The sequence below is a fragment of the Corvus kubaryi genome, unplaced genomic scaffold (genome assembly GCF_017639235.1).
Source record: "Corvus kubaryi isolate FWS band 111438036 unplaced genomic scaffold, C.kubaryi_AGA036_p1.0 37397, whole genome shotgun sequence".
Taxonomy (NCBI): domain Eukaryota; kingdom Metazoa; phylum Chordata; class Aves; order Passeriformes; family Corvidae; genus Corvus; species Corvus kubaryi.
This window is the reverse complement of record NW_024581136.1, coordinates 13,273,442-13,287,339: the sequence shown is the minus strand read 5'-3', so window position 1 is coordinate 13,287,339 and position 13,898 is coordinate 13,273,442. Positions and strand designations below refer to the sequence as shown.

General features: G+C 42.3%; 1 protein-coding gene across 10 annotated transcripts in view; it reads right to left on the bottom strand.

Annotated features, from left to right (window-relative positions):
* Positions 1 to 13,898, bottom strand: part of MCF2L2 (MCF.2 cell line derived transforming sequence-like 2) — a 159,893-nt gene that overhangs the window by 121,621 nt on the left and 24,374 nt on the right. For 9 of the 10 annotated variants that reach the window (XM_042042066.1, XM_042042067.1, XM_042042069.1 and 6 more), the window contains one exon: positions 65 to 148. In XM_042042066.1, the coding sequence (XP_041898000.1) occupies positions 65 to 148 (84 nt within the window). Of the gene's footprint in view, positions 1 to 64; positions 149 to 335; positions 565 to 13,898 lie in introns of those variants that run through there. The other variant, XM_042042070.1, reaches the window with a different exon arrangement.

Sequence of the window (13,898 nt, the reverse complement as noted above, 5' to 3'; positions counted from 1 at the left end):
AGCATGACACATTCCAATATGTTTCCAAGAGAATCCTGGAGTGTGATTACCAGCAACATCTTACCTGACAAGATGGCAAATTGCCTGTGGAGCTGTTCTATTATATCCACTGCTACCAGCGGCCGTATCTCCTGCTGCATGATTTCATCTGTGCAAGGGAAAACAGAAATCTTCAATGACTTCATAAAGCCTCAATGACAATTTTTTTCTCCTTTAACAACCCAGCAGCCTTTACCAACCCAGCAAAACAAAGATGACACTCAAAGAAAAAGAGCCTGGCTGAACTATTGCTTGAGATATTATGTGACTATCATGGTGAAGATTATGATACTTACAGAGTCTCCTCTTCAGCCTGCTAACTTCATCTATGGCCTTGTGATTTCAGAGAGAGCTTTCCATAAACCAGCTCCAGTAGATTTGCCAGAGCTTGCCACGGGTTTGCTCAAGCTGACAGCCTGCTCCTTACTGCTTCAGGTTCCATATTAAGTCCCTGCATTTGGCCTCCCACTACAGCAGCTTTTCAGTCTTTGAAACAGTGAAGTCTATTCCATATACATGGCCCTGTTCCACCCTGAACTCCCTGATCTCTGCTGGAGGACTTTGTGTAACCAGCCAATCCAGAACAGTTTCCTTTCCCAAGGCTTTTTCCGCTACAAGCAAATACATAGTAAACGGAGGAAATAAGGGGCTGTGAGACTTTCTTCTCATGAAAACAAAGCCTGTTATTTTGAAGTAAACACTGAAAAATTTTAAAGTAACCTGGCAAGTAGCTGGGCAAAAATGACCTCAACTTCTGTGTGTGATCTATGAAGTGAAAATCAATTATAATCTCACATGGAGCTAATTTGATCTCTTTTTGTTACAGGTGCACCCAGTTATTTTCCCCACTCTTCACACAAGTCTAAAGCAGCAACACTTACTGAGAAATATCTGCCAACCCACCTGGCAGGATCAAGGTTTATATTATAATAACACCTATTGTAACAACTCCTTTAGCCACTGTACAGAACAACAACCAGTCCTGATTTCGTACAGCACACTTTTAAGTGCCCAGACAGGTGGAAGGAAGGAAGCCGGGTCCGGATAGACCACAGACCTGAGTCAAGGCAGGCAGTTGCCCCATTTAAGCACCAAGATCTTTAGGGATGTGAATACAACACAGGCACTGAAATACTTTGATGCACCTGGTTTTAAACCCACAGTCCGGAAACAGAGAGGGAGGTCAGAAAGAGATTAGCTTATTTCTTCTGCATCCTAGTCTACTGCCCAAAATACCATCTCTGTCTTGCTTTCAGACATCTATTCCGATCCTTTCCAGAACTAGGGATTCTAGGTTTTAAATGACACAATATCATTTGGAAAGTCTTCTGTTCATTTTCAAACACTTCACTAATGCCTTGAGATGAAGCAGCTGAAGAGTTTTGGTCACAGCAGGTGACACAATGTGAAAAGAAGTTGCACAGATTTTGGCTGATACACAAAAAAGGCAACTATTCCAAAGAATTGGGGTGGGGGGATTCAAGGAGGATGATTCTGCAAATCCTTCTTTCTGAACTTAATAGGAGAAATGCAAACTCAAATTAGTGTTTTTGATGTGGGACCTTCTTTTCCATCCTGTTTATGAGGCTCACTATCAGCTCTCTGATTCTTGACATTGTAGGTGGCCAAAAGCAACCAGGAGTCACTAAGGAGCTTGGTGTCACGGATTGTTATACATTCCCAAAGCAAACAAAAGAATAGTAACCCATTAAGTTTTCCTCTTTTACTCTGCAATTTCTTTCATGCATATCCAGAATGCGACCTGGGGGGGAAACAGCAGAGCAAATAAAGGAAAGCAAACTAAAATCCTTTTGAATATAAAAGGTTATTTTTCAGAAAGCAGAGAATACTATAAGCCTGGTTTCTCTCTAACTGCTGAAGAACAGATAGCCCTGTTTGGAGTCAGATAAACGCTACGCCCAAGGAACCAGCAGCAAAAAGGTCCTGTAATCTATGAACACAGTTCTCAACAGGTGTCCCCAGATTATTGGTCCAAAGATTCAACCATCCTTCAGAAAGTACACTGGAAGTATTTCTGAATCACCATAATAGTTACAGATTTGCCCTTTTCAAAACACGTGTGGGCAGCAAGATGAAGGCAGGAGAAAATAAAACTGGTGTTTAGAGGTGACTGTAGCTGATCGTAACAAAAAACAACCAACATAGAAGGACGGGAAAGGAAAATCAAATTAATGATTTAAACAAAGCTTGGATTCTCAGAACCAAGAAACCTCAGGGCATCCATTGAAGGAAACACTGTTGATTTCAGCATCCAGAAGGTGTAAAGTTATTGTGACTTCTGTGCAGTCCCACAGGTGGTCAGGTACAATCAAGTTTGACCAGGACTGAAATTATGCCAACTAGCTGCAAAAATAGAACAGAGGTTTCTGCAATGGATGACAGACTCACAAGAAGGTTTGACAGAAATGGAAAGTTAACTAGAAAAGGTGCCACCATCTCTCACCTCTCAGAGACTTGCCCAGCCCTCCAGAGTAACAAACCTGCCAGTACTTTAGTTTGTGCTTGATGTCTGCTGATGTGAAGACATCGTTAATATCAACCAGTCTTGAGCAAAACAGAAATTCCACCACCCCCCCAACTCTTATTTAGCTTTATTAGCTTGCCCTAAAAATAACTTGGTTTCTGGTTTCTAAATATTCTTTTTATTTCGAAATATTTTTGTCATGTAAGGATAAGATGAAGCAAAAGAAACAAGAACTGCAGAGCGCCTGTTAGTTCTCATCAAATCCCCTGCCTGGGCAAGATGAACCACATGGGATTTGTTGTAAAACCCATACTCAGGAGGAGACGCTCAGATGATGAGAAAGGTGGTACAAAACACAGTCGGTGTCTAGGAATCACACATTCCGTAAGTCAGTACAGTTCACACACTGACATGCTGGGAAAAGAAATTGCAGCAGAAGAAACTAGCAGGAGACAGAAAATCTGAGAAAACAAGGGAAGGTGCCTCACGAGCCCAAATGGCAAATGAGATCACGTGGCTATGAAAAGTCAGCAGCTGTAGCCAACAGCACTAAAGGTCCCATTTGCCCATTTGTATCTTCCTCTAGGACAGTGCTTAAAAGTAGTTACTCTCCAACATGGAAGAATTTGTAACACCATCACAGCGCAGAACTTGCAGTAGAAGTCCTCAGAAACATCATTACCTGGGGCTGCTGGAGGAAGTTTTTAATCTTTGACTAGAAGAAAAGCTTGGAAAAAATCTTATAAGCAAACCAAAAGACACAGGTCTGGGTTTGGTTCAAAGCTACAACATTTGCCTAGCATCAGTGAGCATTAATCATTTCTATCTTCCCCTAGCTTTATCCCAGGAAGTTCCAAAGCCTCTCTGGTCCGTACTCCAAGCCAGAAGGCAGCAGGAAGTGTTCACCCTCCTGGGCAGAAGCAAGGTACCATTTTTCTCTGGGACTGATAGTCCAGCTGAGAAACCCCTTCTTTAGGGTGACAAGAGCTGGTATTGAGTGGACAGCTGCAGGTTCATAGTCTACTTCAAAAAAGTTTATTGATGATGGGCACATTTTAACACTTCATGGGGTCAAGGGGAAGGTTTTAGGAAGCTGAAAAGCTGCAGGAACTTAACAACTATTTTGTTTCATTGCATCCCTTGCTAATATCTACAGAAGAGACTGGACAAGCCCTGGTTGACAAGAGCAGTCTTGTTCTCTGATAAAATCCGTATAGGCATGCAACTCAAGATCATATCAAAATATACACCAGCCAAGTGTCTGGAACACATTTATTTTGGGAAAGTTGACTCAGACATCTCCCACCTTCTGTGTGATTGCGCTTGTGGTTTTCACTTTTACTTTTTCTTTTTTTTTTTTTTTTTAATTGGAAGAGACAGTTATTCATAGCCTCTAAAATTTAAAAAAGAAAAAAGCTTAATTGTTCAATGTTACATGAAACAATGCCAATCCCCTACACAGGTCACCAAAGATGAACATTTGCACACACCATACAGTTCTTCATTACTTGAATTAATTGAATTGCCAGGACAATTTAAATAAGGATGTGATAAAAGAAGAAAAAATAAAAGAAGCAAGTCAGTTCATCTACTCTTGGTTCTCCTCTTAAACTGCTATAAATTCGATTCCTTGCAGAGGCCCGTTTCACTGCAGAAGAATTAGGCCTTACAGTTTTGCTTCCCAGGGTTTTCTACCAAGGGGGAGAAAAAGAAAGGCAATTACTATAGCCATCTGTCTGGCACAGCTTCTCCTCCTTCCCAGCTCTCTAGGGAGGCTCGCTGCAACTGTGCTATCTAATCTTCAAGGGGAAAGCCTTTCAGTTATGCTTCATAGTTCCTCATTCAAAAATGAAACATGCTTGGGCTTCCACACTTACTTATTCTGTGTCTCACCCAGCTGTATCTGCTCCCACAGGAGGTCTGGAGGAGCCACACCAACAGACAATGAGTAAAAGCAACAAAGAATATCTTTCCTCTTTTCTCTGAGCATACACAAACTAGTTTACATGCTAATGGCATCTAATCGTTTCCAACAGTGCTGGAAAGGTGACCTGCTGGAGTGAGCGACTGGACTGCACCGGGCAGATTGACACAGCAGTGCCTGTTGCTCCACCAAGGACAACCAAAGGCCACCAGCCACAACAGGACATTGGGGCTTCTTTGTTTTTTTAGTGACTGAATGCTACAACTGCCCGGCCTTCTCCTGACTGCAGGAGAGGATGGCTTCAATCTGCCATCTGAAGTCACTACCCTTGGAATAACGCGTTACAAATTTCCAGGGCAAAGTTCATCTCCTCTTAATGACAGCCTAACATGTAATTCACAGGGAAGGAAGACAGCTGGGAGTGAAAGAAAATCTTTTCTAGAATAGTAGAGTACATCAGCCTACTCCTACTTTGTGCAAGCTCTGTCAAAAATTATGCTCAGAGCTTTCATAGCTGTGGGTTTAGAGGAAAATCAGATTGCTGATGTGATGGAAAAGAGTCATACAGGGTTAAGCCTGAGGCCAGATATTTCATTTTAAGAACATGAAAGGATACCTCACATTATGTGTTCTTATGCTTCTTAAAAAGTACCAAAAGCCAACACACAAATCCAGTTTGAAAGCTGCAGAATTCCCATAGCTCAGAACTTCTCCCAGGTCCTGAGTCTGCTTTGCTTGCCATGGACAGCAGCTAAGTCTAGCAGAGCTAAGTTAGATTTCAAGAATTAAACACACTAAGGAAACAAATTTGCACATTTCACTGATCAGGTTTAAGCAGGCTAAAAGACTTGAAAATATTTTGTCCTACCAGAATTCCCAGTTCAAGCCCTCAAGCAAAATATTTCACTTCGTGAAGGTGAAAACTTCAAGGTTAATACATCAGAGAAAGAAGCTCTTGGTTTGGATTCCTTTTTTAAATTTCTATTTATTTTTCTTTCTCACCATTTGTGCCCCTTGTCTACTTTCTGAAAAGGTTTGTTTATTCTCTCGGCCGAGGCAGACAAACAGCGAGGTCAGTTCCTGATACAAGCTGCTGTGCCACAGATTGCTCTAAAGAGGAGCTAAATATTCAGCTATAAACAGACAGGAAATCCCATCCTTTCTCTTATTCTTCTGCACATTCCTGCCACCTCTCTTTTTGCTAACCCATGTTGAGTCAGCTGAAAACTAAGCCAGGAATAAAGTTACTGTAAATAAGGTGAAGCAATCATTTCCTTAGAGATTGCTTCTCATCTGGGTTAGTTCTCTGCAAAGCTGCTTGAAGGTTGCAAGTGCCGGTAATGCATGGAAGGGGTGGGGGTTGGCAAAGCCAGGACTACCCCGTCCAGGAGAGAATCAGACTTAGATCAGCTTAGAGCAAAAGCCAAAATGAAGCATAGAAGACTGGTGTCATCTTTTCTCTCAGATCAATTTTTCACCAAGCACAACTGTAAAACCTACAAACAGTATTTGTTTAAATGCAATTTCTCTTCTCATTAAAGCAAAGTTTCATAGCAAAGTTTGGTAGCCAACTTCCAAAGACTGAAGATTCTTCTAAAATATTTAAATAACTCTTGTTCATGTTCGGAAGTATCCCTTTAAGTTGTTGGATTTTTAGTTGTAACAGCAACCCAATTTTGCGTACACTAAGGTAGTAGAAATCTGGACAAGCAGGTTAGGAGCAAGACTCTGTCTTGAGTGATGCACTGCCAACGTGTTCCAATCCCTTGAGAAGGAGACAGATTGAGGTCATGGTGTGGAAGGAATTGCCTTGCAAGCTTTTCCAAACATCTCCATGAAAGGTTAGAGATGCACCTTTCTCTGAAGAGCTCAAAAACCTGTGAGTCTCAGTGTCTACCTGGACAGAAGCTGAACAAGTGCCTGATGTGATTTTCCATCATGCAGCAGATCTGCTCTGAAGTTTTCTCCTGTCATTACACTGAGTGGTGATTGGTATTTCTAAGGCATTCTGTGCAGCTTAATGATGGAGGTGCAGCTTTACGTGAGCCTGGCTCTGCAGGCGCAGTAAACATTTCTGCTGGTTTTAAGTATTTTAGGGAAGACTGCTCAAATTTCTTTGGATCACTGCACTGTTCAATTAATCTCATTGACTAAATTTGATGCTCATTTTAACATAAAATTACAAGAGTGAAGAGGTCACAGACTGAAAAGACCTGTTTAGAGGCTGTGTTTTCCTGTGCTCCAGGAGTGGTTACAGACTTTAGTAAGTTGTTTTTACAGGCAGGCACAGTACACATAAGGAGTCTATTGTGGTTGACTGGGAAAGGAGAGAAAAGAGAGCTGTTCATATCAAAAACCTGAAATCTTGCCCGCCCAGCTGGAAACCTCCTCACTTTCAGTTTCTTGAGGAGGTCTGTTGGGCCACTGCAGTAAGCAGAAAAGACCACACTAAAGATGCAAAGCCATTAACACCCACCCAGTCTTGAAGCTTACTGAGTGAAAGACACAAGAGATGCTCAAAGCAATCACTGGAAACAACCTCCAAAGGAGACATTTGAATGCTGTCCAAGCAAGAAAGTAAGGACTACAGACAGGCCAAGCATCAAGGCACAGGGACACTGCGGAGAATTTTAATTCCCAGATATTTGCAGGTCCAACGTTGCCACTACATAAGAGGGAAATTTCCAGCTTAGCCTCAGGATCACAGCAGCCATTAACAAAGTGCAAGGACTTCCTGAGGATTTGCTTGCAGTGACTTTCAAGTCAGAAGGTGTCCAGTGTGTTCCGTCTTTGCATTGGAAATGCAAGTGAACCACAATTAATTTACATCCAAACCTGAACTTCCCCCAGGCTGTAGATCCAGCCTTCCAGGTGGTTGCTAAGTCGGCAGACCCCTCAAGCATGCGCACAAGGCAAAGTTAAGTCTATTGGCAGCTGCACTGAAACAAGAGGAAATGCTTGGAGTCCTGTTTTGTTAAACATTTAAACATGTATTCCTCTGATAGCAGATGGCCACAAAGTTCAGATACAGACGTGAAATCTGGGCCTGGGAAGCCCCAAGACTCAGAAGTAGTGAAGTTGACAGTTCTCAATCAGGCCTATCTACAGTCTAAAAATTAATTATTCACTTGTGTGTGAAACTGGCAAGCAGGCTGTTACCAGTCCAGGCAGGATGTGTCCCTGCTACTACTACATGCAGTGCTGCTGCTGCTGCTGCCATGCACCCTCTAGGCTTTATGTCAGCTTTCTAAGCCCATGTCAAAATATTTTGGAATATACTTCCTTGGATGAAAAAAACAGATTTTGCTGCTTTTTCCATTTAACCACTTCTTCAAAAACAGTCTTGGAGTGTTCTTGTTTGATGGAGATTTTTTTGTTTTTAAAGAAGTTGTCTTAAAATTGATCGGCAAAAAAAAATCTTTCTTCTACACAGGTAAACTCATTTTGATTTACTATTGGTACATACTGCAAAAATACATTGGTGTGTACAAATTTATACTTACAGTCACACTTCAAGGATTTCCATGACTGCTTACTCTCAAAACATACCATACATTTATGCACACATCTAGGAATTCTCCATTAATATTCCCCATAAAAGCTAAATTTTACAAACTAATATAAAATTCTCAAAGCACTCTCCACTGTTCAGTTAGGTGACTTCATATCCCAGCCTATAATCAAGATACTTCTTACAATATTGCTGTAAAATCGTAAGAGATAGATAAGAAATTATTAACAAATCTTTACTCTACATTATTAATTATCCATAATCAGAAAAGATCTAAAGAAACACACCATACCACATCATTTGCTCAGCAAGATATTGCTTGATTTCACAGACCACCCCCTGGTGAGGGGATGCTACATCCTACTATCCACAAAACTGAAACTTCCCTAATAAAAGGCATTAAAGGCAAAAGTCTAATCTCAGCATTCAAGAAGTAAATCCAGATTTATAGCAGCACCACCTCTTGCCTAGTGCCTCAATAGTAAAAACTTCTTGATAGTTTCTGATTTTTGCCAGAGAAAAGTTAATTCATCTTCTTCCCAAAATCTGTCCTTCACAACAATGCTGGATTGCTAGAACACAAATTCCTGCTCAGAGAATAGAACAAAAGAACATTTCCATAATGTCATGTTAAAAACCATCCTGAATAAATAACAAAACCCATATGTGGCAAACTGCAAAGCTAAAATACGCTTATTACAATGCCTGGACACTGAGCTAATCAAGAGATACGGCAGACTGTGCAGCAGACTTCATTCCTTTCTCCCAGAGCTTGCCAGCAGACAGTTTCATAGCTGAAACTGTATCTTAGAAGAATTATAGCCACTGACTCTGCCCTGAGCTATTCCATCCAGCAAAATCATTTCAGAGCCTATTCACATAATTTCTGAGCTCAGGACCTGAAGGAATGGTTGCTTGCTCACTGCTGAACAGAGGCCAGTTCGCTCAAAAATATTTCCCTGGTTACTGTCACTGGGGACAGTGAGCCACAGCAGCCACCACTGCTGCCAGCCGCACTCTCTGGGACAAATACTGCTCACAGCCGACCTCTCTGCCCAAGAGAGCTCCCAGCCACCCTCCTGCAGCCTTCTCCAAGCTGTCACCAGCAGTTCAGCTCAGATGCCCGTCAGAAAAAGCAACAGAAAGACACTGCAAAGAGCGATGGCTCCCCTTCAGCCCCTTCAGACACTCACAAGCACGTGCCCTCCCTGGTGAGGCAGCCTGGCTTCTCAGCAGTCCCGCTGTGGCAGTGAGTTCACCGAGGCAGAGGGGAGGGATGGAGAGAGGCAGCACTCCTTGGAAGCAATCCTGGATCCAACCAACAGTGCACCAAAGAGCTGACGCTCTCCTGGAGGAGTCTGCACAAATTGCTCAGTAACAGCTTCAAGGCAAACCACAGCAGAGACCTCTGACTCGCACCATGCCCAGGCTTTAACCCTGCCCAAGGTACAGCTGCCTCTTCCCACCGGGACAGTTCTCCACTCAGGCCCTTGGATACTTTGGAGGCATTCACAGCTTGGCACAAACAACAAAGGTACAGCCCAACAAGCAACAAAACATATTCACTTGCTCAGACTAAGGCATGGAAAGGGCTTTCATTAAAATAACTTTAAATAGTAGGGTATTCGGGGCCAAGGGAAACCAGCAGTGCTGCTGTGAATAGCTGTCTCGGAGTACTGTCCTGAAGGCACACCCACACACCAGAACATAGTGCTGTTATTTAAAGACAAAGGAGAAGACTGCACGAGACCTATGAATTTGGTAGGAAACATGACCTAAGGTTTTGAACAGGGGAGTAATCACTTTACATATTTAGGTCAATGAATACTTCAGGACACAAGTTTTCAGTGCATGAAGGGAGTACACATGTGGCTTGATAAAGGTAACATCAAGCTATAGCAGTCTGAAGCAATTCTGAGAAGCAATACTTTAACACTAGGTTAACTCATAAAATTTACTGTCCCTGTACTGCCACAACCCCCAGCAGCTATGTAGCTTTAGATGCAAGTCACTCTTTACCCAGGGTACAGTAGCTGTGTGCTAGGATGTGTGATGCAGTGGTAATATCTTGTTTGTTCTGTATGTCCTGCCATCAGTCAGGCTCCAAAAAGACAAGTGTCATTCATTTTATAGATAGGGAAACTGGCACAGCAAGAGGAATCCACATCAACCTCAGTTTTGCCCAGCTGTAAATTGAGGAGCAGACCACAGTTGTTTGTACAGACAGGCTACTGGACAGTGGATCTGCCTTAAGGAAAATACACCCAGTGTTTCCATCCTTGTCCCATCAGCCAACCAACACAAACTGTGACAATGCTTACAGTATAGCATAAAAAACTGACAGGATTTTCTATGTAGTTACAAAGAAATGCCAAATCTAAGCAGAGCATCACCATGCTTGGTCTAAGATACATACGAGAGCTTATGACACCTGCAGCATTACAGACGCACATTACTTTGTGGATAAAGGTAGATTAGAAGAGTGGCAAGATGCATGGATTTTGCATTGCACTTCCTTTCTCAGCCTCCGCTACACTGCCTGCCAAACAAGTGAATTCACCGGCTGTAGCGAGTGTGTCATGTTACTCTCTGCTGCCTGTACCAGTATAAATGTCCACGTGTAACCAATGCACAAATTCTGTCTCCCATTCCAGACACATTTTGCTCTCCTGGGAGCTTCCCCTCCAGCTCTGCCTGCGCAGAGCGAACAGCCCACAGCCCCGTTACCCACCGAGCCCACCTCGGCTGCGGGGGAGCCGAGACAGCAGCAGAGGTTGTGCACAGCTGGCTCCCCAGCCAGGTCTGGGGTAGCGCACTGCCCTCTCCCGGCCCCACCCGTCACCTTCCGGCCGGGATTGGCCTTCCTAGGAGCACAGTGGGACAAGTTGCAAAGCGTTCTGGGCAAGCGTCACGTTTGTGCCAGTGGCTGATAAATGTGCCAGATGATTACAGTCTAAAAAGCACTTTAACCCTGTGTCTAGAGATGCTGAAGAAGTAGCAGATCCAGCTGTGGAGTCAGAAGATTATATGCTAATCTGCAAGTGAATGTAAATTACTAACCTTATGTGGATTCCTGATATAAGGAGAGGAATGAACTCACCATAGAAGTGGCACCAAGAAATTCCTCTCAGGCCACTACATTCTCCTGAGGCAGCACTTTGAGTTTCATAAGCTAAATTTACACGTCAGACATTTTTTCATTTGGGTAATTAGTACAGGTCATTTCAGTATGCATCTGCAAAATGTCTTTGCCAAGCTACAAAGGCTTAGTTGTGCTTCTCTCAGCAGAACAGTATTTTGTACTATCCAAATACTGTCCCACCAGCATACAACCTATAGAATAGGGTAACAGTGATATTTCAGCTTTTGTTACTGGGAAGCAACTGCACTGCATATTTAAGTTTACTTTAAAAAAAGATAACATTCAGGACATGATCCTCTTTGGCCATAATATACCCCAGTTTCATTGAAACAACTTGCACCATGTCAGCATCTGTCTCCACATGTTCATGTGTTCATACCTGTGGGTGTGGGCCTCCAAAAGCATGACAAGGAATGGCTCATACCCACGTGTGTCTAACTCAGATATCATCTTCACAGATTCTTTCACTGCAGGCCCAGAGAGGACCACGAGGTTCATTGTGTTTGACTTGTTGAACACACAAGATGTTCATGGAAATTGGATTAAACCAGCATTTTAGAAAGCTCTTTAATCTTACGTTAAAGACTTCAGGCAACTGCAAATCCACTGTTTCTGCTAGAGCTGGCCTAACACAAAGCAACAGGCTTGTGTTTCACAGCTCCCATTTTAACTCACAGCCCATTGATTTTTATTGTGGTTTTGACTTGAAAATTTAAGTTGCTTCCAATTTCATCCACTCTCTGACAGATCTCACTTCTTGAGTCTAGTGGTAAAGTCAAGGGAAAATGGAACAGAGTATTCCCTTCCCTTACCTCTTCCCATCTCACCTCAGCTTTTCCCAATGCTAGCAAATTATGACCTCACTAATTAACAGGATCCCAATGTAAAAATCAGGTCTTTCCTCCTGTAGACCTCCTCAGAGGGGCCCCCAGAAGCACACTGTCTCAAGGTAGCTGCGGAGAGAAACAACGGACTCTACACAATTCAATGTGAATCAAGCAGAAGCCATTTTATTGATGAACTACTGTCCCTAATATACAGTTTTTGCTTTCCCTGTATGCAATCATGCATATTTATTATTGGTTAAGGCCTATTTTCACACACTACTTTATGCTTTATGATTGGCTCTGGTATGTGTGTCACATTGTCTGTTGTGTATGTCACAACTGTCCTTCAGTTTGCATTTTCTTATCCTTTTCTTCCTTTTTCTCAGGATTATGCTACACTGCTTGTTCCTCATTCACATTCTCCCCTGTGCTGCTTGTTCCTTTCTCACAGCGTCCCCATGGACTCTTCCCTTGTGTACCTGCTCAAGTCCTTCTGTCTTAAGTGCTCTGGTTTTCCTATTTTATGGCTGGTTCACGATATGTCCATTTTCTAGTAAAAACATGGTTTCCACAGGTAGTGACTCAGGAGTTCAGACAAGTAGCCTAAACTGAGCAATCCCCAATTTAATGACTCACAGGCACAGGTTCTGAATATGAATTAGGCATTGACTCTGTGCAAAACAAAGATGCTGGGATATTCCAGTTTAGAAAAAGGTGGAAAAAAATGCTTGCTCAGTAATTCTTGTCTGTTGTAAAAGCCTGGAGGATTTTTTTCCCCTTGAAAAATGGAGTTAACTAATAGGATCAGAAATCTGTGCAACAAGACACTTGGCATAGTCCAAATATTCATATATAGCTGGGCTGCTCCAACCAAGCATTTATTTATCGTTCTTTTATACTTGATCGTGAGTATTTTTAGCAGATAAATTGAAGGTGGTGAAGAAGGAAAGTCCATATCTTAGAAACCTCACCGAGCAGGCTAATCCACAGCAAGATTCAGGTAATAAAGCAGCAGCACAATTTGTATAAAAAATCAATACATTAGCACAGCAGAACTGGGCCTTTAAGTGAGGCTTGAAGCAGCAGAACTGTCTGAAATTGGAGAATAAGCTCTGTGGTCATAACTGGGGTGAGAGCTCTGCACAGGCGCTCTCCAACCTCCCAGCATACTCAGCACCATTTTCCCCTGACATCTTCTCCCCAGACAGTTTACACTACAATTTAGGTAATTAAAAAAAAGCGAACTGTGCTATTATATTGTGGTAATAAGTCCCATAAGTTAACAAAACATTTCCAATTATAGAAATCCGTCTATCCATGTTTAATGCTCTTCCATTTAATTGAGCTGTTTCTTGTTCTTGTATCATGGGAGAAATGGAAAAACATAGATACCCACAAGGCCTCTGCTATAACTTGCCATCTGAGAATTTGTTCTCTTGATCTTTGCAGTACTACATCTCTCTCAGAAATCTTTTAAATGAAAATCAAGCTGTGCCTTCCCTATTTCCCTCATAATTGTCTGGACTTTTCTGATTAGGTAAACAGGGTTTTAAGTATTTCTCAACCACAGCAGAGCACGCTGCATATGAATGGGAGCAGGTGAAAAGAAACACAAGCATCTAAGATAATCATCTTTTCTCAGAAAAACCTCTGTGCAAACAGAATATTTTATTTCAGCTATGTTATATGCACTGAGAGCCAGCTGAAAAAAGTTATCCCCAGTCCCCTAGGTAGCATTTTATATTAAAGAGAAGAAATACTGAATTCAAATACGGCAAGAACAATTTTGAGCAATGCACAAGGAGGCACCGTGACTGAGTCTCAAGGGATTTACAAGTACCTTCCATTTATACTGCAGACTTTGGTCTTCACATGAAATAGTCACTTTCTCCAGTAACCAGCACCTTTGTGGAAAGGTCAGTCACTTGGGAAAGGAAAGCATTTCTCATTTATTTTACTACTAAAGGTGG